Source organism: Bombina bombina, chromosome 5 (assembly GCF_027579735.1).
Source record: "Bombina bombina isolate aBomBom1 chromosome 5, aBomBom1.pri, whole genome shotgun sequence".
NCBI lineage: Eukaryota > Metazoa > Chordata > Amphibia > Anura > Bombinatoridae > Bombina > Bombina bombina.
Genome location: NC_069503.1, coordinates 406,005,579 through 406,029,631, shown reverse-complemented (window position 1 = coordinate 406,029,631; position 24,053 = coordinate 406,005,579). Strand labels below are relative to the sequence as shown.

Below are 24,053 nucleotides of genomic sequence, written 5' to 3'. Positions count from 1 at the left end.
ACTCGCCAGAAACACGGCCCTTCAAGCTCCGTACGGAGCTTGATAAATGGGCCTGTATATCTCAGGGATACCTTCTGGATTTCAAAACTTCTCCTCCACAAGGGAGGTTTCATCTGTCAAGGCTATCAACAAACCTAATAAAGAAAGAGGCATTTCTACAATGTGTACAAGACCTCTTAGTGATGGGAGTGATTCACCCAGTTCCGCGAACAGAACAAGGGCAAGGGCTTTACTCAAATCTGTTTGTGGTTCCCAAAAAAGAGGGAACCTTCAGACCAATCTTAGACTTAAAAATCTTAAACAAATTCCTAAGGGTTCCATCGTTCAAGATGGAAACCATTCGGACCATCCTACCCATGATCCAAGAGGGTCAGTATATGACCACAGTGGACTTAAAGGATGCCTACCTTCACATACCGATTCACAAAGATCATTATCGGTACCTAAGGTTTGCCTTTCTAGACAGGCATTACCAGTTTGTAGCTCTTCCCTTCGGGTTAGCTACAGCTCCGAGAATTTTTACAAAGGTTCTGGGTTCGCTTCTGGCGGTACTAAGACCGCGAGGCATAGCGGTGGCTCGGTACCTAGACGACATTCTGATACAAGCGTCAAGTTTTCAAAATGCAAAGTCTCATACAGAGATAGTTCTAGCATTTCTGAGGTCGCATGGGTGGAAAGTGAACATGGAAAAGAGTTCTCTGTTTCCACTCACAAGGGTCCCTTTCCTAGGGACTCTTATAGATTCTGTAGAGATGAAGATTTACCTGACGGAGTCCAGGTTATCAAAAATTCTAAATGCTTGCCGTGTCCTTCATTCCATTCCAAGCCCATCAGTAGCTCAGTGCATGGAAGTAATCGGCTTAATGGTCACGGCAATGGACATAGTGCCATTTGCGCGCCTGCATCTCAGACAGCTGCAATTATGCATGCTAAGTCAGTGGAATGGGGATTACTCAGATCTGTCCCCTTTACTGTATCTGGACCAGGAGACCAGGGATTCTCTTCTCTGGTGGTTGTCTCGGGTTCATCTGTCCAAAGGAATGACCTTTCGCAGACCAGATTGGACGATTGTAACAACAGATGCCAGCCTACTAGGCTGGGGCGCAGTCTGGAACTCCCTAAAGGCTCAGGGATCGTGGACTCAGGAGGAGAAACTCCTTCCAATAAACATTCTGGAATTAAGAGCAATATTCAATGCTCTCCTAGCTTGGCCTCAGTTAGCAACACTGAGGTTCATCAGGTTTCAGTCGGACAACATCACGACTGTAGCTTACATCAATCATCAAGGAGGAACCAGGAGTTCCCTAGCGATGTTAGAAGTCTCAAAGATAATTCGCTGGGCAGAGTCTCACTCTTGCCACCTGTCAGCGATCTACATCCCAGGCGTGGAGAACTGGGAGGCGGACTTTCTAAGTCGCCAGACTTTTCATCCGGGGGAGTGGGAACTTCACCCGGAGATATTTGCTCAACTGATTCTTCGTTGGGGCAAACCGGAACTGGATCTCATGGCATCTCCCCAGAACGCCAAGCTTCCGTGCTACGGATCCAGGTCCAGGGACCCGGGAGCGGTGCTGATAGATGCACTAGCAGCCCCTTGGGTTTTCAACATGGCTTATGTGTTTCCACCTTTTCCGTTACTGCCTCGACTGATTGCCAAGATCAAACAGGAGAGAGCATCAGTGATTCTGATAGCGCCTGCGTGGCCACGCAGGACCTGGTATGCAGACCTAGTGGACATGTCGTCCTGTCCACCATGGTCTCTGCCTCTGAGGCAGGACCTTCTAATTCAGGGTCCTTTCAACCATCCAAACCTAATTTCTCTGAGGCTGACTGCATGGAGATTGAACGCTTGATTCTATTGAAGCGTGGTTTCTCGGAGTCGGTTATTGATACATTAATACAGGCTCGGAAACCTGTGACCAGAAAAATTTACCATAAGATATGGCGTAAATATTTATATTGGTGTGAATCCAAGAGTTACTCATGGAGTAAGGTTAGGATTCCTAGGATATTGTCTTTTCTACAAGAGGGTTTAGAAAAGGGTTTATCCGCTAGTTCGCTAAAGGGACAGATTTCTGCTCTGTCTATTCTTTTACACAAGCGTCTGGCAGAGAATCCAGACGTCCAGGCTTTTTGTCAGGCTTTGGCTAGGATTAAGCCTGTGTTTAAAGCTGTTGCTCCTCCGTGGAGCTTAAACTTGGTTCTTAAAGTTCTTCAGGGTGTTCCGTTTGAACCCCTTCATTCCATTGATATTAAGCTTTTATCTTGGAAAGTTCTGTTTTTGATGGCTATTTCCTCGGCTCGAAGAGTCTCTGAGTTATCTGCCTTACATTGTGATTCTCCTTATCTGATCTTTCATTCAGACAAGGTAGTCCTGCGTACTAAACCTGGGTTTTTACCTAAGGTTGTTTCTAACAGGAATATCAATCAAGAGATTGTTGTTCCATCATTATGTCCTAATCCTTCTTCAAAGAAGGAACGTCTTTTGCATAATCTAGACGTGGTCCGTGCCCTGAAGTTCTACTTACAGGCAACTAAAGATTTTCGGCAAACTTCTTCTCTGTTTGTCGTTTACTCTGGACAGAGGAGAGGTCAAAAGGCTTCGGCTACCTCTCTCTCTCTTTGGCTTCGTAGCATAATACGTTTAGCCTATGAGACTGCTGGACAGCAGCCTCCTGAAAGAATTACAGCTCATTCTACTAGAGCTGTGGCTTCCACCTGGGCCTTTAAGAATGAGGCCTCTGTTGAACAGATTTGCAAGGCTGCAACTTGGTCTTCACTTCATACTTTTTCCAAATTTTACAAATTTGACACTTTTGCTTCTTCGGAGGCTGTTTTTGGGAGAAAGGTTCTACAGGCAGTGGTTCCTTCTGGTTAATGTTCCTGCCTTGTCCCTCCCATCATCCATGTACTTTAGCTTTGGTATTGGTATCCCATAAGTAATGGATGACCCGTGGACTGAACACACTTAACAAGAGAAAACATAATTTATGCTTACCTGATAAATTTATTTCTCTTGTAGTGTGTTCTGTCCACGGCCCGCCCTGTCTTTTTTGAGGCAGGTTCTAAATTTTAAATTATAACTCCAGTCACCACTGCACCCTATAGTTTCTCCTTTCTCGTCTTGTTTCGGTCGAATGACTGGATATGACATGTGAGGGGAGGAGCTATATAGCAGCTCTGCTTGGGTGATCCTCTTGCAACTTCCTGTTGGGAAGGAGACCCGTGGACTGAACACACTACAAGAGAAATAAATTTATCAGGTAAGCATAAATTATGTTTTTATTGAAAATTTAGTTTGTTTAAGACACTTTGAGGGTTACTTTGGGTTTCTTTCAGGGGTTGTTACCCACATGGCTATTATTCAAACACTTGGGAGTGTTTCTTTAGGCCTCACAAGCACCGTAGTGAGGTGGGAGGGGCCTAATTTTGCGCCTCAGGTGTGCAGTTATATTTGACTAGAAGTTCAGGCTGCTTCACATGGAGGGTCCGGCTGCAGTTTGAGGGCCTATAAGAAGTTTTTCCCCCACAAATCTGGTTCCTAAGGGTAGGTAGGGCCACAGCAGAGCTGTGGCAGGGTGCTGAACATTTTTTAACCGTTTTTTTGGCTTACTGTCGATCCGGTTTTGGCATTAAGGGGTTAATCGTTTTTATTGCTAGTGGTGCAATCTTACTAATGCTTTAGGTACATACTGTAAAAATTTCGAAAAGTTTGCTGCATTTTTTCACTGTTTTGCAAAATTGTGTGCCTTTTTATCTCTTAAAGGCACAGTAAAGTTTTTTTCAAAGTGTGTTTTTTCTTGATTAAAGTGATTTCCAAGCCTGTTTGTTTTAATACTAGTCTGTTAAACATGTCTGACACCAAGGAAAATCCTTGTTCAATGTGTTTAGAAGCCATGGTGGAACCCCCCCTCAGAATGTGTCCCACTTGTACTGATATGTCTATACACTTTAAAGAACATATTTTTGCACTTAAAAATGTGCCCCAAGATGATTCTCAGACAGAAGGTAATGAGGTTAGCCCTTCAACCTCTCCCCAAGTGTCACAACCAGTTACGCCCGCTCAAGCGATGCCTAGCACCTCTAGTGCGTCTAACTCTTTTACCTTGCAAGACTTGGCGGCAGTTATGAATAATACTCTCTGTGTTTTTATCTAAACTGCCCGTGTTACCTGCAAGCGTGATAGCTCTGTTTTAAGAACAGATTCTGAGCATTCTGACGCTTTAGTAGCCGTATCAGATATACCCTCACAACGCTCTGAAGTGGGGGCGAGGGATGTGCTGTCTGAGGGAGAAATTTCCGATTCAGGAAAGGTTTCTCCTCAGACAGATTCAGATATGTTGGCTTTTAAATTTAAACTAGAACACCTCCGCTTATTGCTCAGGGAGGTATTAGTTACTCTGGATGACTGCGACCCTATGGTGGTTCCAGAGAAATTGTGTAAAATGGACAAGTATCTAGAAGTTCCTGTTTACACTGATGTGTTCCCGGTCCCTAAAAGGATTGCGGGTATCGTTACTAGGGAGTGGGATAGACCAGGTATTCCCTTTGTTCCCCCTCCTGTTTTTAAGAAAATGTTCCCCATATCTGATCCCATGCGGGACTCGTGGCAGACGATCCCTAAGGTGGAGGGGGCTATTTCTTCACTTGCTAAACGCACAACAATACCAATTGAAGACAGTTGTGCTTTTAAAGACCCTATGGATAAAAAATTAGAGGGTTTACTTAAGAAAATTTTTGTTCAACAAGGTTTTCTTCTCCAACCTATTGCGTGCATTGTTCCTGTAACTACTGCAGCTGCTTTCTGGTTCGAGGCGCTGGAAGATGCGCTCCAGACGGAGACCTCATATGAGGACATTATGGACAGAATTAAGGCTCTTAAGCTGGCTAATTCTTTTATCACAGATGCCGCTTTCCAACTAGCTAAGTTAGCGGCAAAGAATTCAGGTTTTGCCATTTTAGCGCGCAGGGCGCTATGGCTAAAGTCCTGGTCGGCCGATGTGTCGTCAAAATCCAAACTCTTGAACATCCCTTTCAAAGGAAAGACCCTCTTCGGGCCTGAATTGAAAGAGATTATTTCAGAAATCACTGGGGGAAAAGGCCATGCTCTCCCTCAGGACAAGTCCTTTAAGATAAAGAACAAACAAAAGAATTTTCATTCCTTTCGGAATTTCAGGAGCGGTCTCGCTTCATCCTCCCCTCCTACAAAGCAAGAGGGTAACGCTTCGCAAACCCAGGTCAGCCTGGAAACCTTACCAGGGCTGGAACAAGGGTAAACAGGCCAAGAAGCCTGCAGCTGCCTCCAAGACAGCATGATGGGGTAGCCCCATACCCGGGACCGGATCTAGTAGGGGGCAGACTCTCTCTCTTTTCTCAGGCCTGGGCAAGAGACGTACACGATCCCTGGGCCTTAGAGATTGTATCCCAGGGATAACTTCTAGAATTCAAGGACTCCCCTCCAAGGGGAAGGATCCACATTTCTCTTCTGTCTACAGACCAGACAAAGAAAGAGGCATTCTTACTCTGTGTAGAAGACCTACATACAATGGGTGTGATCCACCCAGTTCCAATTGCGGAACAAGGGCTGGGTTTTTACTCAAACCTGTTTGTGGTTCCCAAGAAAGAAGGAACTTTCAGACCAATCCTGGATCTCAAAATTAAACAAAATTAAACAAATTCCTCAGAGTCCCATCATTCAAGATGGAGACCATTCGGACAATATTGCCAATGATCCAGGACGGTCAATATATGACTACCGTGGATCTAAAGGATGCGTATCTTCAAATTCCTATCCACAAAGATCATCACCAGTTTCTCAGGTTCGCCTTTCTGGACAAGCATTACCAATTTGTGGCTCTTCCTTTCGGGTTGGCCACTGCTCTCAGAATTTTCACAAAGGTGCTAGGGTCCCTCCTGGCGGTTCTAAGACCGCGGGGCATAGCAGTGGCGCCTTATCTAGACGACATCTTAATTCAAGCGTCGACTTTCCAAAGAGCCAAGTCTCACACGGAAATTGTATCGGCCTTTCTGAGGTCTCACGGGTGGAAGGTGAACATCAAAAAGAGTTCTCTCTCCCCCCTCACAAGAGTTTCCTTCCTAGGAACTCTAATAGACTCGGTAGAAATGAAAATATTTCTGACGGAGGTCAGAAAGTTAAAACTCTTAACCACTTGCCGAGCCCTTCATTCCATTCCTCGGCCATCTGTAGCTCAGTGCATGGAGACAATTGGGCTAATGGTAGCAGCAATGGACATAGTCCCTTTTGCATGGATACACCTCAGACCACTGCAACTATGCATGCTCAAACAGTGGAATGGGGATTATGCAGATTTGTCTCCTCAAATACAGCTGGACCAAGGGACCAGAGATTCTCTTCTCTGGTGGTGGTCTCAGGATCACCTGTCTCAGGGAATGTGTTTCCGCAGACCAGAGTGGATCATCGTAACGACCGACGCCAGTCTGTTGGGCTGGGGTGCAGTCTGGGACTCCCTGAAAGCTCAGGGCTTATGGTCTCGGGAAGAAGCTCTTCTCCCGATAAACATTCTGGAGCTGAGGGCGATATTCAACGCGCTCCAGGCATGGCCTCAGCTAGCTGCGGCCAAATTAATCAGATTTCAGTCGGACAACATCATGACTGTAGCTTACGTCAATCATCAAGGGGGGAACAAGGAGTTCCCTAGCAATGATGGAAGTAACAAAAATAATCAGGTGGGCGGAGGATCATTCTTGCCATCTCTCAGTAATTCACATCCCAGGAGTAGACAACTGGGAGGCGGATTTTCTAAGTCGTCAGGCTTTTCACCTGGGGGAGTGGGATCTCCTCCCGGAGGTATTTGCCCAGCTGACTCAGCTATGGGGCACTCCAGAATTGGATCTGATGGCGTCCCGTCAGAACACCAAGCTTCCTCTTTACGGGTCCAGATCCCGGGATCCCCAGGCGGTGCTGATAGATGCTCTAGCAGCGCCTTGGTCCTTCAATCTGGCCTATGTCTTTCCACTGTTTCCTCTCCTCCCTCGTCTGGTTGCCAGAATCAAGCAGGAGAGGGCTTCGGTGATTCTAATAGCGCCTGCGTGGCCACGCAGGACCTGGTATGCAGACCTAGTGGACATGTCATCTGTACCACCATGGACACTACCAATGAGGCAGGACCTTCTAATACAAGGGCCTTTCAAGCATCCAAATCTAATTTCTCTGCGTCTGACTGCTTGGAGATTGAACGCCTAATTCTATCAAAGCGTGGTTTCTCTGAGTCGGTTATTGATACCCTGATTCAGGCTAGAAAGCCTGTCACCAGGAAAATCTACCATAAGATTTGGCGAAAATATCTTTTTTGGTGCGAATCCAAGGGTTACTCATGGAGTAAGATTAGGATTCCCAGGATATTGTCCTTTCTCCAAGACAGATTGGAGAAATGATTATCAGCTAGTTCCTTAAAAGGACAGATATCTGCTTTGTCTATTCTTTTACACAAACGTCTGGTAGAGGTACCAGACGTTCAAGCGTTTAGTCAGGCTTTAGTCAGAATCAAGCCTGTTTATAGACCTGTGGCTCCGCCATGGAGTCTGAATTTAGTTCTTTCAGTTCTGCAAGTGGTTCCGTTTGAACCTTTGCATTCCATAGATATTAAACTTTTATCTTGGAAAGTTTTGTTTTTGGTTGCTATCTCTTCTGCTTGAAGAGATTCACAGTTATCTGCTTTGCAGTGTGACTCACCTTACTTGGTGTTCCACGCAGATAAGGTAGTTTTGCGTACCAAACCCGGTTTTCTTCCAAAGGTTGTGTCTAATAAGAATATTAACCAGGAAATTGTTGTTCCTTCTCGAAGAAGGAACGTTTGTTACACAATCTTGATGTGGTTTGTGCTTTAAAGTTCTATTTACAAGCAACTAAGGATTTCAGACAAATAACTTAATTGTTTGTTATCTATTCTGGTAAGAGGAGAGGTCAGAAGGCGACTGCTACCTCTCTTTCCTTTTGGCTGAAAAGCATCATCCTTTTGGCCTATGAGACTGCTGGCCAGCAGCCTCCCGAAACAATTACTGCTCATTCTACCAGAGCAGTGGCTTCCACATGGGCTTTTAAAAATGAGGCTTCTGTTGAACAGATTTGTAAGGCAGCGACTTGGTCTTCGCTGCATACTTTTTCCAAATTTTACAAATTCGATACTTTTGCTTCTTCGGAGGCTATTTTTGGGAGAAAGGTTTTACAAGCAGTGGTGCCTTCCGTTTAAGGTACCTGTCTTGTTCCCTCCCTTCATCCGTGTCCTAAAGCTTTGGTATTGGTATCCCACAAGTAAAGGATGAATCCGTGGATTCGATACATCTTACAAGAGAAAACAGAATTTATGCTTACCTGATAAATTACTTTCTCTTGTGATGTATCAAGTCCACGGCCCGCCCTGGCTATTAAGTCAGGTAGTTTTTTTGTTTAAACTACAGTCACCACTGCACCCTATGGTTTCTCCTTTTTCTTCCTAACCTTCGGTCGAATGACTGGGGGGTGGAGCTAGAGGGGGAGCTATATGGACAGCTCTGCTGTGTGCTCTCTTTGCCACTTCCTGTTGGGAAGGAGAATATCCCACAAGTAAAGGATGAATCTGTGGACTCGATACATCACAAGAGAAAGTAATTTATCAGGTAAGCATAAATTCTGTTTTTCTTCCTAAAGTGATTTCTACTGATAACATCAATCAAGAAATTGTTGTTCCTTTTCTTTGTCCAGATCCTGTTAATTCTAAGGAAAGATAGTTCCATAATCTGGACATAGTCAGAGCCTTGACGTTATATCTCCAAGCTACTATAGAGATCAGAAAAACACCTTGTTTGCTTGTGCATTACTCTGTCACTCGTAAATGGCAAAAAGCTTCTAAGGTAGGGTTGGCATCTTGGCTTAAACAGATTATTCACAACACTTACTTGGTGGCAGGCAAGTCACCTCTTAAGCATATTACAGCTAACTTGACAAGAGCAGTGGCAACATTGTGGGTCTTTGAGAATGATGCATTTTTGGATATGATAAAAGAAGAGTTCGTACTCGGAGTAAGTCCTGTTTAGAGAATAATAATCAACAAAAGAACAATACAACAAAGAAATACTTAGGAATATCCAGAGTATTAAGTTATCTAAGGGCCATTTAAAAAGGCAGAGATATATTCTTCTTCTTATTGTCTGATATTCGCGCATGATTCCCAAAGAACATCATATTATAATAAACATTAAGTTTGTCAGTTGTAAAATAATGGTATCTTTCAAGATTGAGATTAGTTTGGAAATGATCTAGCCACATATTTAGGGTTGGCATGGTGTCTTTTTTTCCAAAGTCTGGGTATAATTTGTCTTGCACTATTGCTTTTTCTAACTTTTTTATCGTTTTGATGACTTTTCTTCTTTGCAAGCAACTTTGGGCAGGAAAGTCCTTCAGACTGCAGTGTCAGCTAAATAGGAACTGTTAGAGAAAATATTTTCCCACCCTGTCCATAACATAGACAATCGACTTGGGTATTAATCTCATATGTTATGGAGGACTATGGACCATCATCATTTTCGAAAGAAAACAAAATTTATGCTTACCTGATAAATTATTTTCTTTCAGAATGATGATGATCCACAGGCCCCACCTGTTTCATGTTGGGCAACAGTTCTAGTGACACCTCCTATAAATCATGCTTTGCCTTTCCTACCTTTCTTTTCCTATTCTCTACTCTGCTATACGTCAAACTAAGCGAGAGATGGGCGGTGAGAGCTTTTTAAAGCTCTTATATGGGTTCTTGACCTCCTCCTAGTGGTGGGAAATATCCCATATGTTATGAAGGACTGTGGACCATCATTATTCTGATAGAAAATAATTTATCAAGTAAGCATACATTTTTTTTTTCTTCTTTGACAGTATACATAAAGACATTTTTTTTTTTACATGTATGTTAAGATATGTGTATAGTATATAAATTCCAAACGTAAGGACAGCACTCACTGCTAAGTAAGTTTGTATTAAAATGCGCAACTGCCTGAGTGCACTATAGACCTTTAAATAGCAAAAAGAGGGGGTGTATCCCAGCGCCAGCTAAACCTTGTGTGCCTGAGACGGTGATACCTAGCTACCACCAAGTTTAAACAGAAATGCAAAGGGTGTACTCAGGCGCCAACAATACGGAGGCTAAGATTAAAATAAAGGTTTATTACATATATCACTATAATATTACAACTGCATGGATCCACGCTAAAATTATAAAAACAATGATCTAAAAATCTAAAAACATTCTATCTCTGTGGTGAGGATCAAACTGTTACAGTGTGCCCCAATGTGTTACAGTGTGTCCCAATGTGTTACCAAAGGAAAAGGATCAGAATTGTGAAAATAAATAATATACAATAAATGAATGTCCAAGTGAGCTTCAGAAAAAATCCAAATATTCAATCGTGAGTGTCTGTGTTACCCCAAACTTGTCTGGGGTGAAAATTCAAAAAATTCCAAATGTGTAATAAAAATATAAAAAATTGAAAAATGAAACAGTGAAAAATTAATATTAAAAATATATGGGGTGTCATAAAAGATGTGTAATTTCAAAAAATGTCCAAAAAATATCCAAAAAAATCCTATGAGTGTCTATTAGTTATCCAATGCTGTCCAGTGTTCAAAAATAATTCAATGCCCAGACGGGCTCGGCCCAAACTGCAAAGTGTATAATAACAAACAAACTACGCTCCCAAACAAAAAAACCTGTGAAGAAAGAAATAAGACACAATGTGTAAAAACTTCCCAGTAATATCCTCCTAATGAAATAGTGCTTACCAGGTCTACGCGTTTCGGCCTCTCCTAGGCCTTTATCAAGTCTCATTTTTTGAGATTACACATCTTTTATGACACCCCATATATTTTTAATATTAATTTTTCACTGTTTCATTTTTCAATTTTTTATATTTTTATTACACATTTGGAATTTTTTGAATTTTCACCCCAGACAAGTTTGGGGTAACGATTGAATATTTGGATTTTTTCTGAAGCTCACTTGGACATTCATTTATTGTATATTATTTATTTTCACAATTCTGATCCTTTTCCTTTGGTAACACATTGGGACACACTGTAACACATTGGGGCACACTGTAACAGTTTGATCCTCACCACAGAGATAGAATGTTTTTAGATTTTTAGATCATTGTTTTTATAATTTTAGCGTGGATCCATGCAGTTGTAATATTATAGTGATATATGTAATAAACCTTTTTTTTTTAACCTTAGCCTCCGTATTGTTGGCGCCTGAGTACACCCTTTGCAGACCTTTTAAATAGCCAAAGGTTTTCACTTGCACATACTTCCTAAAAAAAATAAACAAGTAAATAAATATGTAAATGAATACATTTTAAAAAGAACTCCCATCTAGTATATCCCTATACAATAGTTGCAAGACTAACAATAAAACAGAAAATGGTTTATTATTTATTTTTTTATTTAATTTTGGTTTTCAATAAATTTTTATTAAAGAAATATAATCGAGATTTACATACACAATAGAAAAAAAAATAAAAAAAATACTCAAACATATTGCTCCTCATTCAATATTTTTCCCAGCATAACATATTTGGTAGAATGTAATAAATATTTTTTTTTCTCTTTAGTTATTTGGCATTTTTACTATTTGATATCCTATATATATATATATATAATTAAGGCTTAGTTGCAATTTGTTTTAGTAATATACAAGATAACTGCACTTTTTAGCAAAGTGACTAAAATGTGTGTGTATTTTATTCCTTATTGTAGTCAAACTTGATAGTGTAGTAAAATGAAATACCACACACAGTCTTATACAACACACATACACACCACACACTCTCATACAACACACACACACTCATACAACACACACACACACACACTCTCATACAACACACACACACTCACTCTCATACAACACACACACACACACACACTCTCATACAACACACACACTCACTCTCATACAACACACACACACACACTCTCATACAACACACACACTCTCATACAACGCACACACACTCTCATACAACGCACACACACTCTCATACAACACACACACACACTCATACAACACACACAAACTCTCATACAACACACACACACTCTTATACAACACACACACACTCTCATACAACACACCACACACGCTCATACAACACACCACACACGCTCATACAACACACCACACACGCTCATACAACACACCACACACGCTCATACAACATACCACACACGCTCCTACAACATACACACATACTCTCATACAACACACACTTACACTCTCATACAACACACACACACTCATACAACACATCACACACTCTCATACAACACACACACTTTCATAGAGGAAAACCTGTTATCAAAATTGTGCTACATTTCTCCAACATAGGTGTGTCCGGTCCACGGCGTCATCCTTACTTGTGGGATATTCTCCTCCCCAACAGGAAATGGCAAAGAGCCCAGCAAAGCTGGTCACATGATCCCTCCTAGGCTCCGCCTACCCCAGTCATTCTCTTTGCCGTTGTACAGGCAACATCTCCACGGAGATGGCTTAGAGTTTTTTAGTGTTTAACTGTAGTTTTTCATTATTCAATCAAGAGTTTGTTATTTTCAAATAGTGCTGGTACGTACTATTTACTCAGAAACAGAAAAGAGATGAAGAATTCTGTTTGTATGAGGAAAATGATTTTAGCAACCGTAACTAAAATCCATGGCTGTTCCACACAGGACTGTTGAGAGCAATTAACTTCAGTTGGGGGAACAGTTTGCAGTCCTTTGCTGCTTGAGGTATGACACATTCTAACAAGACGATGTAATGCTGGAAGCTGTCATTTTCCCTATGGGATCCGGTAAGCCATGTTTATTACGATTGTAAATAAGGGCTTCACAAGGGCTTATTTAGACTGTAGACTTTTTTTGGGCTAAATCGATTGATATTAACACTTATTTAGCCTTGAGGAATCATTTATTCTGGGTATTTTGATATAATAATATCGGCAGGCACTGTTTTAGACACCTTATTCTTTAGGGGCTTTCCCAAAGCATAGGCAGAGTCTCATTTTCGCGCCGGTGTTGCGCACTTGTTTTTGAGAGGCATGGCATGCAGTCGCATGTGAGAGGAGCTCTGATACTTATAAAAGACTTCTGAAGGCGTCATTTGGTATCGTATTCCCCTTTGGGTTTGGTTGGGTCTCAGCAAAGCAGATACCAGGGACTGTAAAGGGGTTAAAGCTTAAAACGGCTCCGGTTCCGTTATTTTAAGGGTTAAAGCTTCCAAAATTGGTGTGCAATATTTTCAAGGCTTTAAGACACTGTGGTGAAAGTTTGGTGAATTTTGAACAATTCCTTCATGTTTTTTCGCAATTGCAGTAATAAAGTGTGTTCAGTTTAAAATTTAAAGTGACAGTAACGGTTTTATTTCAAAACGTTTTTTGTACTTTCTTATCAAGTTTATGCCTGTTTAACATGTCTGAACTACCAGATAGACTGTGTTCTGAATGTGGGGAAGCCAGAATTCCTATTCATTTAAATAAATGTGATTTATGTGATAATGACAATGATGCCCAAGATGATTCCTCAAGTGAGGGGAGTAAGCATGGTACTGCATCATTCCCTCCTTCGTCTACACGAGTCTTGCCCACTCAGGAGGCCCCTAGTACATCTAGCGCGCCAATACTCCTTACTATGCAACAATTAACGGCTGTAATGGATAATTCTGTCAAAAACATTTTAGCCAAAATGAACCCTTGTCAGCGTAAGCGTGGATGCTCTGTTTTAGTTACTGAAGAGCATGACGACGCTGATATTAATATCTCTGAAGGGCCCCTAACCCAATCTGAGGGGGCCAGGGAGGTTTTGTCTGAGGGAGAAATTACTGATTTAGGGAACATTTCTCAGCAGGCTGAATCTGATGTGATTACATTTAAATTTAAATTGGAACATCTCCGCATTTTGCTTAAGGAGGTATTATCCACTCTGGATGATTGTGAAAATTTGGTCATCCCAGAGAAACTATGTAAAATGGACAAGTTCCTAGAGGTGCCGGGGCTCCCAGAAGCTTTTCCTATACCCAAGCGGGTGGCGGACATTGTTAATAAAGAATGGGAAAGGCCCGGTATTCCTTTCGTCCCTCCCCCCATATTTAAAAAATTGTTTCCTATGGTCGACCCCAGAAAGGACTTATGGCAGTCAGTCCCCAAGGTCGAGGGAGCGGTTTCTACTTTAAACAAGCGCACCACTATTCCCATAGAGGATAGTTGTGCTTTCAAAGATCCTATGGATAAAAAATTAGAAGGTTTGCTTAAAAAGATGTTTGTTCAGCAGGGTTACCTTCTACAACCCATTTCATGCATTGTCCCTGTCACTACAGCCGCATATTTCTGGTTTGATGAACTGATTAAGGTGCTCGATAGTGACTCTCCTCCTTATGAGGAGATTATGGACAGAATCAATGCTCTCAAATTGGCTAATTCTTTCACTCTAGACGCCTCTTTGCAATTGGCTAAGTTAGCGGCTAAGAATTCTGGGTTTGCTATTGTGGCGCGCAGAGCGCTTTGGTTGAAATCTTGGTCGGCTGATGCGTCTTCCAAGAACAAGCTACTAAACATTCCTTTCAAGGGGAAAACGCTGTTTGGTCCTGACTTGAAAGAGATTATCTCTGATATCACTGGGGGTAAGGGCCACGCCCTTCCTCAGGATCGGCCTTTCAAGGCAAAAAATAGACCTAATTTTCGTCCCTTTCGTAAAAACGGACCAGCCCAAGGTGCTACGTCCTCTAAGCAAGAGGGTAATACTTCTCAGGCCAAGCCAGCTTGGAGACCAATGCAAGGCTGGAACAAGGGAAAGCAGGCCAAGAAACCTGCCACTGCTACCAAGACAGCATGAAATATTGGCCCCCGATCCGGGACCGGATCTGGTGGGGGGCAGACTCTCTCTCTTCGCTCAGGCTTGGGCAAGAGATGTTCTGGATCCTTGGGCGCTAGAAATAGTCTCCCAGGGTTATCTTCTGGAATTCAAGGGACTTCCCCCAAGGGGGAGGTTCCACAGGTCTCAGTTGTCTTCAGACCACATAAAAAGACAGGCGTTCTTACACTGTGTAGAAGACCTATTAAAAATGGGAGTGATTCATCCTGTTCCATTAAGAGAACAAGGGATGGGGTTCTACTCCAATCTGTTCATAGTTCCCAAAAAAGAGGGAACGTTCAGACCAATCCTAGATCTCAAGATCTTAAACAAATTTCTCAAGGTCCCATCGTTCAAGATGGAAACCATTCGAACTATCCTTCCTTCCATCCAGGAAGGTCAATTCATGACCACGGTGGATTTAAAGGATGCGTATCTACATATTCCTATCCACAAGGAACATCATCGGTTCCTAAGGTTTGCATTCCTGGACAAACATTACCAGTTCGTGGCGCTTCCTTTCGGATTAGCCACTGCTCCAAGGATTTTCACAAAGGTACTAGGGTCCCTTCTAGCGGTGCTAAGACCAAGGGGCATTGCAGTAGTACCCTACCTGGACGACATTCTGATTCAAGCGTCGTCCCTCCCTCGAGCAAAGGCTCACACGGACATCGTCCTGGCCTTTCTCAGATCTCACGGCTGGAAAGTGAACGTGGAAAAGAGTTCTCTATCCCCGTCAACAAGGGTTCCCTTCTTGGGAACAATTATAGATTCCTCAGAAATGAGGATTTTTCTAACAGAGGCCAGGATAACAAAGCTTCTGGACTCTTGTCGGATACTTCATTCCGTTCCTCTTCCTTCCGTAGCTCAGTGCATGGAAGTGATCGGGTTGATGGTAGCGGCAATGGACATAGTTCCTTTTGCGCGCATTCATCTAAGACCATTACAACTGTGCATGCTCAGTCAGTGGAATGGGGACTATACAGACTTGTCTCCAAAGATACAAGTAAATCAGAGGACCAGAGACTCACTCCGTTGGTGGCTGTCCCTGGACAACCTGTCACAAGGGATGACATTCCGCAGACCAGAGTGGGTCATTGTCACGACCGACGCCAGTCTGACGGGCTGGGGCGCGGTCTGGGGATCCCTGAAAACTCAGGGTCTTTGGTCTCGGGAAGAATCTCTTCTACCGATAAATATTCTGGAACTGAGAGCGATATTCAATGCTCTCAAGGCTTGGCCTCAGCTAGCGAGGACCAAGTTCATACGGTTTCAATCAGACAACATGACGACTGTTGCGTACATCAACCATCAGGGGGGAACAAGGAGTTCCCTAGCGATGGAGGAAGTGACCAAGATTATTCTATGGGCGGAGTCTCACTCCTGCCACCTGTCTGCTATCCACATCCCGGGAGTGGAAAATTGGGAAGCGGATTTTCTGAGTCGTCAGACATTGCATCCGGGGGAGTGGGAACTCCATCCGGAAATCTTTGCCCTAGTCACTCAGCTGTGGGGCATTCCAGACATGGATCTAATGGCCTCTCGTCAGAACTTCAAAGTTCCCTGTTACGGGTCCAGATCCAGGGATCCCAAGGCGGCTCTAGTGGATGCACTAGTAGCACCTTGGACCTTCAAACTAGCTTATGTGTTTCCGCCGTTCAGGAGAGGGCGTCGGTGATCTTGATAGCTCCTGCGTGGCCACGCAGGACTTGGTATGCAGATCTGGTGAATATGTCATCGGCTCCACCTTGGAAGCTACCTTTGAGACGAGACCTTCTTGTTCAGGGTCCGTTCGAACATCCGAATCTGGTTTCACTCCAGCTGACTGCCTGGAGATTGAACGCTTGATTTTATCGAAGCGAGGTTTCTCAGATTCTGTTATCGATACTCTTGTTCAGGCCAGAAAGCCTGTAACTAGAAAGATTTACCACAAAATTTGGAAAAAATATATCTGTTGGTGTGAATCTAAAGGATTCCCTTGGGACAAGGTTAAGATTCCTAGGATTCTATCCTTCCTTCAAGAAGGATTGGAAAAAGGATTATCGGCAAGTTCCCTGAAGGGACAGATTTCTGCCTTGTCGGTGTTACTTCACAAAAAGCTGGCAGCTGTGCCAGATGTTCAAGCCTTTGTTCAGGCTTTGGTTAGAATTAAGCCTGTTTACAAACCTTTGACTCCTCCTTGGAGTCTCAATTTAGTTCTTTCAGTTCTTCAGGGGGTTCCGTTTGAACCCTTACATTCCGTTGATATTAAGTTATTATCTTGGAAAGTTTTGTTTTTAGTTGCAATTTCTTCTGCTAGAAGAGTTTCAGAATTATCTGCTCTGCAGTGTTCCCCTCCTTATCTGGTGTTCCATGCAGATAAGGTGGTTTTACGTACTAAACCTGGTTTTCTTCCGAAAGTTGTTTCTAACAAAAACATTAACCAGGAGATTATCGTGCCTTCTCTGTGTCCGAAACCAGTTTCAAAGAAGGAACGTTTGTTGCACAATTTGGATGTTGTTCGCGCTCTAAAATTCTATTTAGATGCTACAAAGGATTTTAGACAAACATCTTCCTTGTTTGTTGTTTATTCAGGTAAAAGGAGAGGTCAAAAAGCAACTTCTACCTCTCTCTCTTTTTGGATTAAAAGCATCATCAGATTGGCTTACGAGACTGCCGGACGGCAGCCTCCCGAAAGAATCACAGCTCATTCCACTAGGGCTGTGGCTTCCACATGGGCCTTCAAGAACGAGGCTTCTGTTGATCAGATATGTAGGGCAGCGACTTGGTCTTCACTGCACACTTTTACCAAATTTTACAAGTTTGATACTTTTGCTTCTTCTGAGGCTATTTTTGGGAGAAAGGTTTTGCAAGCCGTGGTGCCTTCCATTTAGGTGACCTGATTTGCTCCCTCCCTTCATCCGTGTCCTAAAGCTTTGGTATTGGTTCCCACAAGTAAGGATGACGCCGTGGACCGGACACACCTATGTTGGAGAAAACAGAATTTATGTTTACCTGATAAATTTCTTTCTCCAACGGTGTGTCCGGTCCACGGCCCGCCCTGGTTTTTTTAATCAGGTCTGATAATTTATTTTCTTTAACTACAGTCACCACGGTACCATATGGTTTCTCCTATGCTAATATTCCTCCTTAACGTCGGTCGAATGACTGGGGTAGGCGGAGCCTAGGAGGGATCATGTGACCAGCTTTGCTGGGCTCTTTGCCATTTCCTGTTGGGGAGGAGAATATCCCACAAGTAAGGATGACGCCGTGGACCGGACACACCGTTGGAGAAAGAAATTTATCAGGTAAACATAAATTCTGTTTTTTAATCGGTTGTATAATTCATTGATGATATTCAAATATTACTGTAAAATGCCATATGTTTAGCTAAACGTTATTTGTGTTTCTAAGCTACAGAAAGAAGCAAATTGTATTCTTTCTTTCCAGCTCATTGAAAGCTGCATAAATAACCAATTTAAAAGATTTCTTTGCTTCATGAAGAACCTACTCATATATGATTGAGTTTCCTGTCCTCAGAAAGGGATAACTGGCATTTGTTTTCAGCTTATTGGTTTTACTCTCCACTTGTAAAGCTTCCCTCAGACAGTATCAATGATATAAAATAAAAAATAGACTTTGTTTTTAATATGCTATCTGTTTTGTTCCTTAAGATACACCATCCCAGCGAGTGCAGTTTATCCTTGGCACAGAGGATGATGATGAAGAACATATTCCTCATGACCTTTTCACAGAAATGGATGAGCTCTGTTTTCGGGATGGGAACGAATATGAATGGAAAGAAACAGCACGGTGGGTGTTAATGATATATCTAATGGTTTATAGTCATTCTTTCACTGTTTATTCTTGTATCATAAATTGTAAAGTCTTATTGCATGAGTGGACTTGCAAGGGATGTGTAACTAAAGGAGGTTTGTAATGGGCAATCAACATCATCAAAATTTGGGCACTCATCTATAAGAGGTAATACATGCGGCTAGATTTAGAGTTCTCCGGCCAAAGGGGTGCGTTAGCTACGCATGCTTTTTTTCCCCCGCACCTTTTAAATACCGCTGGTATTTAGAGTTCACAGAAGGGCTGCGTTAGGCTACAAAAAAGGGAGCGTAGAGCATATTTACCGCCACTGCAACTCTAAATACCAGCGTTGCTTACGGACGCGGCCAGCTTCAAAAACGTGCTCGTGCACGATTCCCCCATAGAAAACAATGGGCTGTTTGAGCTGAAAAAAAACCTAACACCTGCAAAAAAGCAGCGTTAAGCTCCTAACGCAGCCCCATTGTTTCCTATGGGGAAACACTTCCTAAGTCTGCACCTAACACCCTAATATGTACCCCGAGTCTAAACACCCCTAGCCTTACACTTATTAACCCCTAATCTGCCGCCCCCTGCATATTATTATTAACCCCTAATCTGCCGCTCCGTACACCGCCGCAACCTACATTATACCTATGTACACCTAATCTGCTGCCCCTAACACCGCCGACCCCTATATTATATTTATTAACCCCTAATTTGCCGCCCCCGCTATCGCTGACCCCTGCATATTATTATTAACCCCTAATCTGCTGCTCCGTACACCGCCGCAACCTACATTATACCTATGTACCCCTAATCTGCTGCCCCTAACACCGCCGACCCCTATATTATATTTATTAACCCCTAATCTGCCGCCCCCAACGTCGTCTCCACCTACCTACAATAATTAACCCCTAATCTGCCGACCGGATCTCACAGATACTCTAATAAATGTATTAACCCCTAAAGCAAAGTCTAACACTAACACCCCCCTAAGTTAAATATAATTTAAATCTAACGAAATAAATTAACTCTTATTAAATAAATTATTCCTATTTAAAGCTAAATACTTACCTGTAAAATAAACCCTAATATAGCTACAATATAAATTATAATTATATTGTAGCTATTTTAGGATTAATATTTATTTTACAGGCAACTTTGTATTTATTTTAACCAGGTACAATAGCTATTAAATAGTTAATAACTATTTAATAGTTTCCTAGTTAAAATAATCACAAAATTACCTGTAAAATAAATCCTAACATAAGTTACAATTAAGCCTAACACTACACTATCAATAAATAAATTAAATAAAATACCTACAATTATCTACAATTAAACCTAACACTACACTATCAATAAATTAATTAAATACAATACCTACAAATAAATACAATGAAATAAACTAACTAAAAATAAAAAAATATTTACAAACATTAGAAAAATATTACAACAATGTTAAACTAATTACACCTACTCTAACCCCCTAATAAAATAAGAAAGACCCACAAAATAAAAAAATGCCCTACCCTATTCTAAAATTAAAATAGAAAAGCTCTTTTACCTTACCAGCCCTGAAAAGGGCCCTTTGCGAGGCATGCCCCAAAGAATTCAGCTCTTTTGCCTGTAAAAAAAAACCATACAATACCCCCCCCCCCAACATTACAACCCACCACCCACATACCCCTAATCTAACCCAAACCCCCCTTAAATAAACCTAACACTAAGCCCCCGAAGATCTTCCTACCTTATCTTCACCACGCCGGGTTCACCGATCGATCCAGAAGAGCCTCCGATGTCTTGATCCAAGCCCAAGCGGGTGGCTGAAGATGTCCATGATCCGGCTGAAGTCTTCATCCAAGCGGGAGCTGAAGAGGTCCATGATCTATCAAGCGGCATCTCCAATCTTCTTTCTTCCGGATCCATGTAGTTCATCCCACCGACGCGGAACATCCATCTTCACCGACGACTTCCCGACGAATGACGGTTCCTTTAAGGGATGTCATCCAAGATGGCGTCCCTCGAATTCCGATTGGCTGATAGGATTCTATCAGCCAATCGGAATTAAGGTAGGAAAATTCTGATTGGCTGATGGAATCAGCCAATCAGAATCAAGTTCAATCCGATTGGCTGATCCGATCAGCCAATCAGATTGAGCTCGCATTCTATTGGCTGTTCCGATCAGCCAATAGAATGCGATCAGCCAATCAGATTGAGCTCGCATTCTATTGGCTGTTCCGATCAGCCAATAGAATGCGAGCTCAATCTGATTGGCTGATCGGATCAGCCAATCGGATTGAACTTGATTCTGATTGGCTGATTCCATCAGCCAATCAGAATTTTCTTACCTTAATTCCGATTGGCTGATAGAATCCTATCAGCCAATCGGAATTCGAGGGACGCCATCTTGGATGATGTCCCTTAAAGGAACCGTCATTCGTCGGGAAGTCGTCGGTGAAGATGGATGTTCCGCGTCGGCGGGATGACCATGGATCCGGATGAAAGAAGATTGAAGATGCCGCTTGATAGAAGACTTCAGCCCGATCATGGACCTCTTCAGCTCCCGCTTGGATGAAGACTTCAGTTGGATCATGGATATCTTCAGCTCCCGCTTGGATGAAGACTTCAGTTGGATCATGGATATCTTCAGCGCCCCGCTTGGGCTTGGATCAAGACATCGGAGGAGCTCTTCTGGATCGATCGGTGAACCCGGCGTGGTGAAGACAAGGTAGGGAGATCTTCAGGGGCTTAGTGTTAGGTTTATTTAAGGGGGGTTTGGGTTAGATTAGGGGTATGTGGGTGGTGAGTTGTAATGTTGCGGGGGGGGGGTATTGTATTTTTTTATTTACAGGCAAAAGAGCTGAATTCTTTGGGGCATGCCCCGCAAAGGGCCCTTTTCAGGGCTGGTAAGGTAAAAGAGCTTTTCTATTTTAATTTTAGAATAGGGTAGGGCATTTTTTTATTTTGGGGGTCTTTGTTATTTTATTAGGGGGCTTAGAGTAGGTGTAATTAGTTTAAAATTGTTGTAATATTTTTCTAATGTTTGTAAATATTTTTTTATTTTTTGTAACTTAGTTCTTTTTTATTTTTGTACTTTAGTTAGTTTATTTAATTGTATTTATTTGTAGGTATTGTATTTAATTAATGTATTGATAGTGTAGTGTTAGGTTTAATTGTAGATAATTGTAGGTATTTTATTTAATTTATTGATAGTGTAGTGTTAGGTTTAATTGTAACGTAGGTTAGGATTTATTTTACAGGTAATTTTGTAATTATTTTAACTAGGTAGCTATTAAATAGTTATTAACTATTTAATATCTATTTTACCTGGTTAAAATAAATACAAAGTTGCCTGTAAAATAAATATTAATCCTAAAATAGCTACAATATAATTATTATTTATATTGTAGCTATATTAGGGTTTATTTTACAGGTAAGTATTTAGCTTTAAATAGGAATAATTTATTTAATAAGAGTAAATTTATTTTGTTAGATAAAAATTATATTTAACTTAGGGGGTGTTAGGGTTAGGGTTAGAATTAGCTTTAGGGGTTAAAAAATTTATTAGAGTAGCGGTGAGCTCCGGTCGGCAGATTAGGGGTTAATGCTTGAAGTTAGGTGTCGGCGATGTTAGGGAGGGCAGATTAGAGGTTAATACTATTTATTATAGGGTTATTGAGGCGGGAGTGAGGCGGATTAGGGGTTAATACATTTATTATAGTAGCGGTGCGGTCCGGTCGGCAGATTAGGGGTTAATAAGTGTAGGTAGGTGGCGGCGACGTTGGGGGCGGCAGATTAGGGGTTAATAAATATTATGTAGGTGTCGGCGGTATTAGGGGCAGCAGATTAGGGGTCCATAGGGATAACGTAGGTGGCGGCGGTGTACGGAGCGGCAGATTAGGGGTTAAAAAATTTTAATAGAGTGGCGGCGATGTGGGGGGTCCTCGGTTTAGGGGTACATAGGTAGTTTATGGGTGTTAGTGTACTTTAGAGCACAGTAGTTAAGAGCTTTATAAACCGGCGTTAGCCCAGAAAGCTCTTAACTACTGACTTTTTTCTGCGGCTGGAGTTTTGTCGTTAGAGTTCTACCGCTCACTTCAGCCAAGACTCTAAATACCGGCGTTAGAAAGATACCATTGAAAAGATAGGATACGCAAATGGCGTAGGGGGATCTGCGGTATGGAAAAGTCTCGGCTGGAAAGTGAGCGTTAGACCCTTTCCTGACTGACTCTAAATACCAACGGTAGCCCAAAACCAGCGTTAGGAGCCTCTAACGCTGGTTTTGACGGCTACCGCCAAACTCTAAATCTAGCTGATGGTTTCTATTAAAGGGGAAGTGTAGTCAAAATTTAATTTTCATGATTCAGATAAGGCATGCAATGTTAATCAACTTTCCAATTTACTTTTATCATCACATTTGCTTTGTTCTCTTGGTATTCTTTATGGAAAGCTAAACCTAGGTAGGTTCATATGCTAATTTCTAAGCTGTTGAACTGCCTCTTATCTTAGTGCATTTTGACAGTTTTTCACAGTTAGACACTGCTAGTTCATGTGTGTCATATTTATAACATTGTACTTGCTCCCCTGAAGATATTAAGATTCAACATTGATTGGCTAAAATGTATGTCTGTCAAAAGAACTGGAAAAAGGGGGCATTCTGTAGAGGCTTAGAAACAAAGTAATAACAGAGGTAAAAATTGTATTAAAGGGATAGTCTTCTACAGAATTGTTTTTGTTTAAAAATATAGATATTCCCTTTATTACCCATTCCCCTGTTTTGAACTAAGAATATCAAGCGAACAAAGTAAATTTGATGATAAAATGTGAATTGGAAAGTTGTTTAAAATGACATGCCCTATCTGAATCATGAAAGTGTAATTCTGACTAGACTGTCCCTTTAATATAAAAGTGTTGGTTACGCAAAACTGGGGAATGGGTAATAAAGGGATTATCTATCTTTTCAAATACTAAAAATTCTGGAGTAGACTGTACCTTTAAAGGAAAGCTATATATTTAATCACTTGAGTGTTCTTAGTTCCATTAAATACTATTTAAATTTTCCTAATGTTAGGCTGTTTTGTTCTTAGTGCAATTCTCAGTCTTCTTATAGTCGTTTTTATTCAGTCTCAAAAACTGCCGGGTCATTCTCTCTAATATTGAAGATAATCTTGTAGTATTCATTTCTACTCTTTGGTTAGATTGTATCACAGTTTTCTCTCCATAATAACCTAGTTTGAATAATATGATTTGTGAGAGGTCTCTGAATAACCAATAGAAAGCACAGCTGCCAACTGTCATACAATTCAGGGGAATAGGGGATGGCCCTAATTTGGGAGCTCTCTCTCATTGT

The 24,053-nt window shown here is 41.8% G+C and overlaps 1 protein-coding gene across 6 annotated transcripts in view; it reads left to right on the top strand.

Moving 5' to 3' along the window:
• Window positions 1–24,053, top strand: part of SLC4A7 (solute carrier family 4 member 7) — a 558,274-nt gene that overhangs the window by 362,556 nt on the left and 171,665 nt on the right. For all 6 annotated transcript variants that reach the window (XM_053714241.1, XM_053714242.1, XM_053714243.1 and 3 more), the window contains exon 4: window positions 18,559–18,697. In XM_053714241.1, the coding sequence (XP_053570216.1) occupies window positions 18,559–18,697 (139 nt within the window). The remainder of the gene's footprint in view (window positions 1–18,558; window positions 18,698–24,053) is intronic.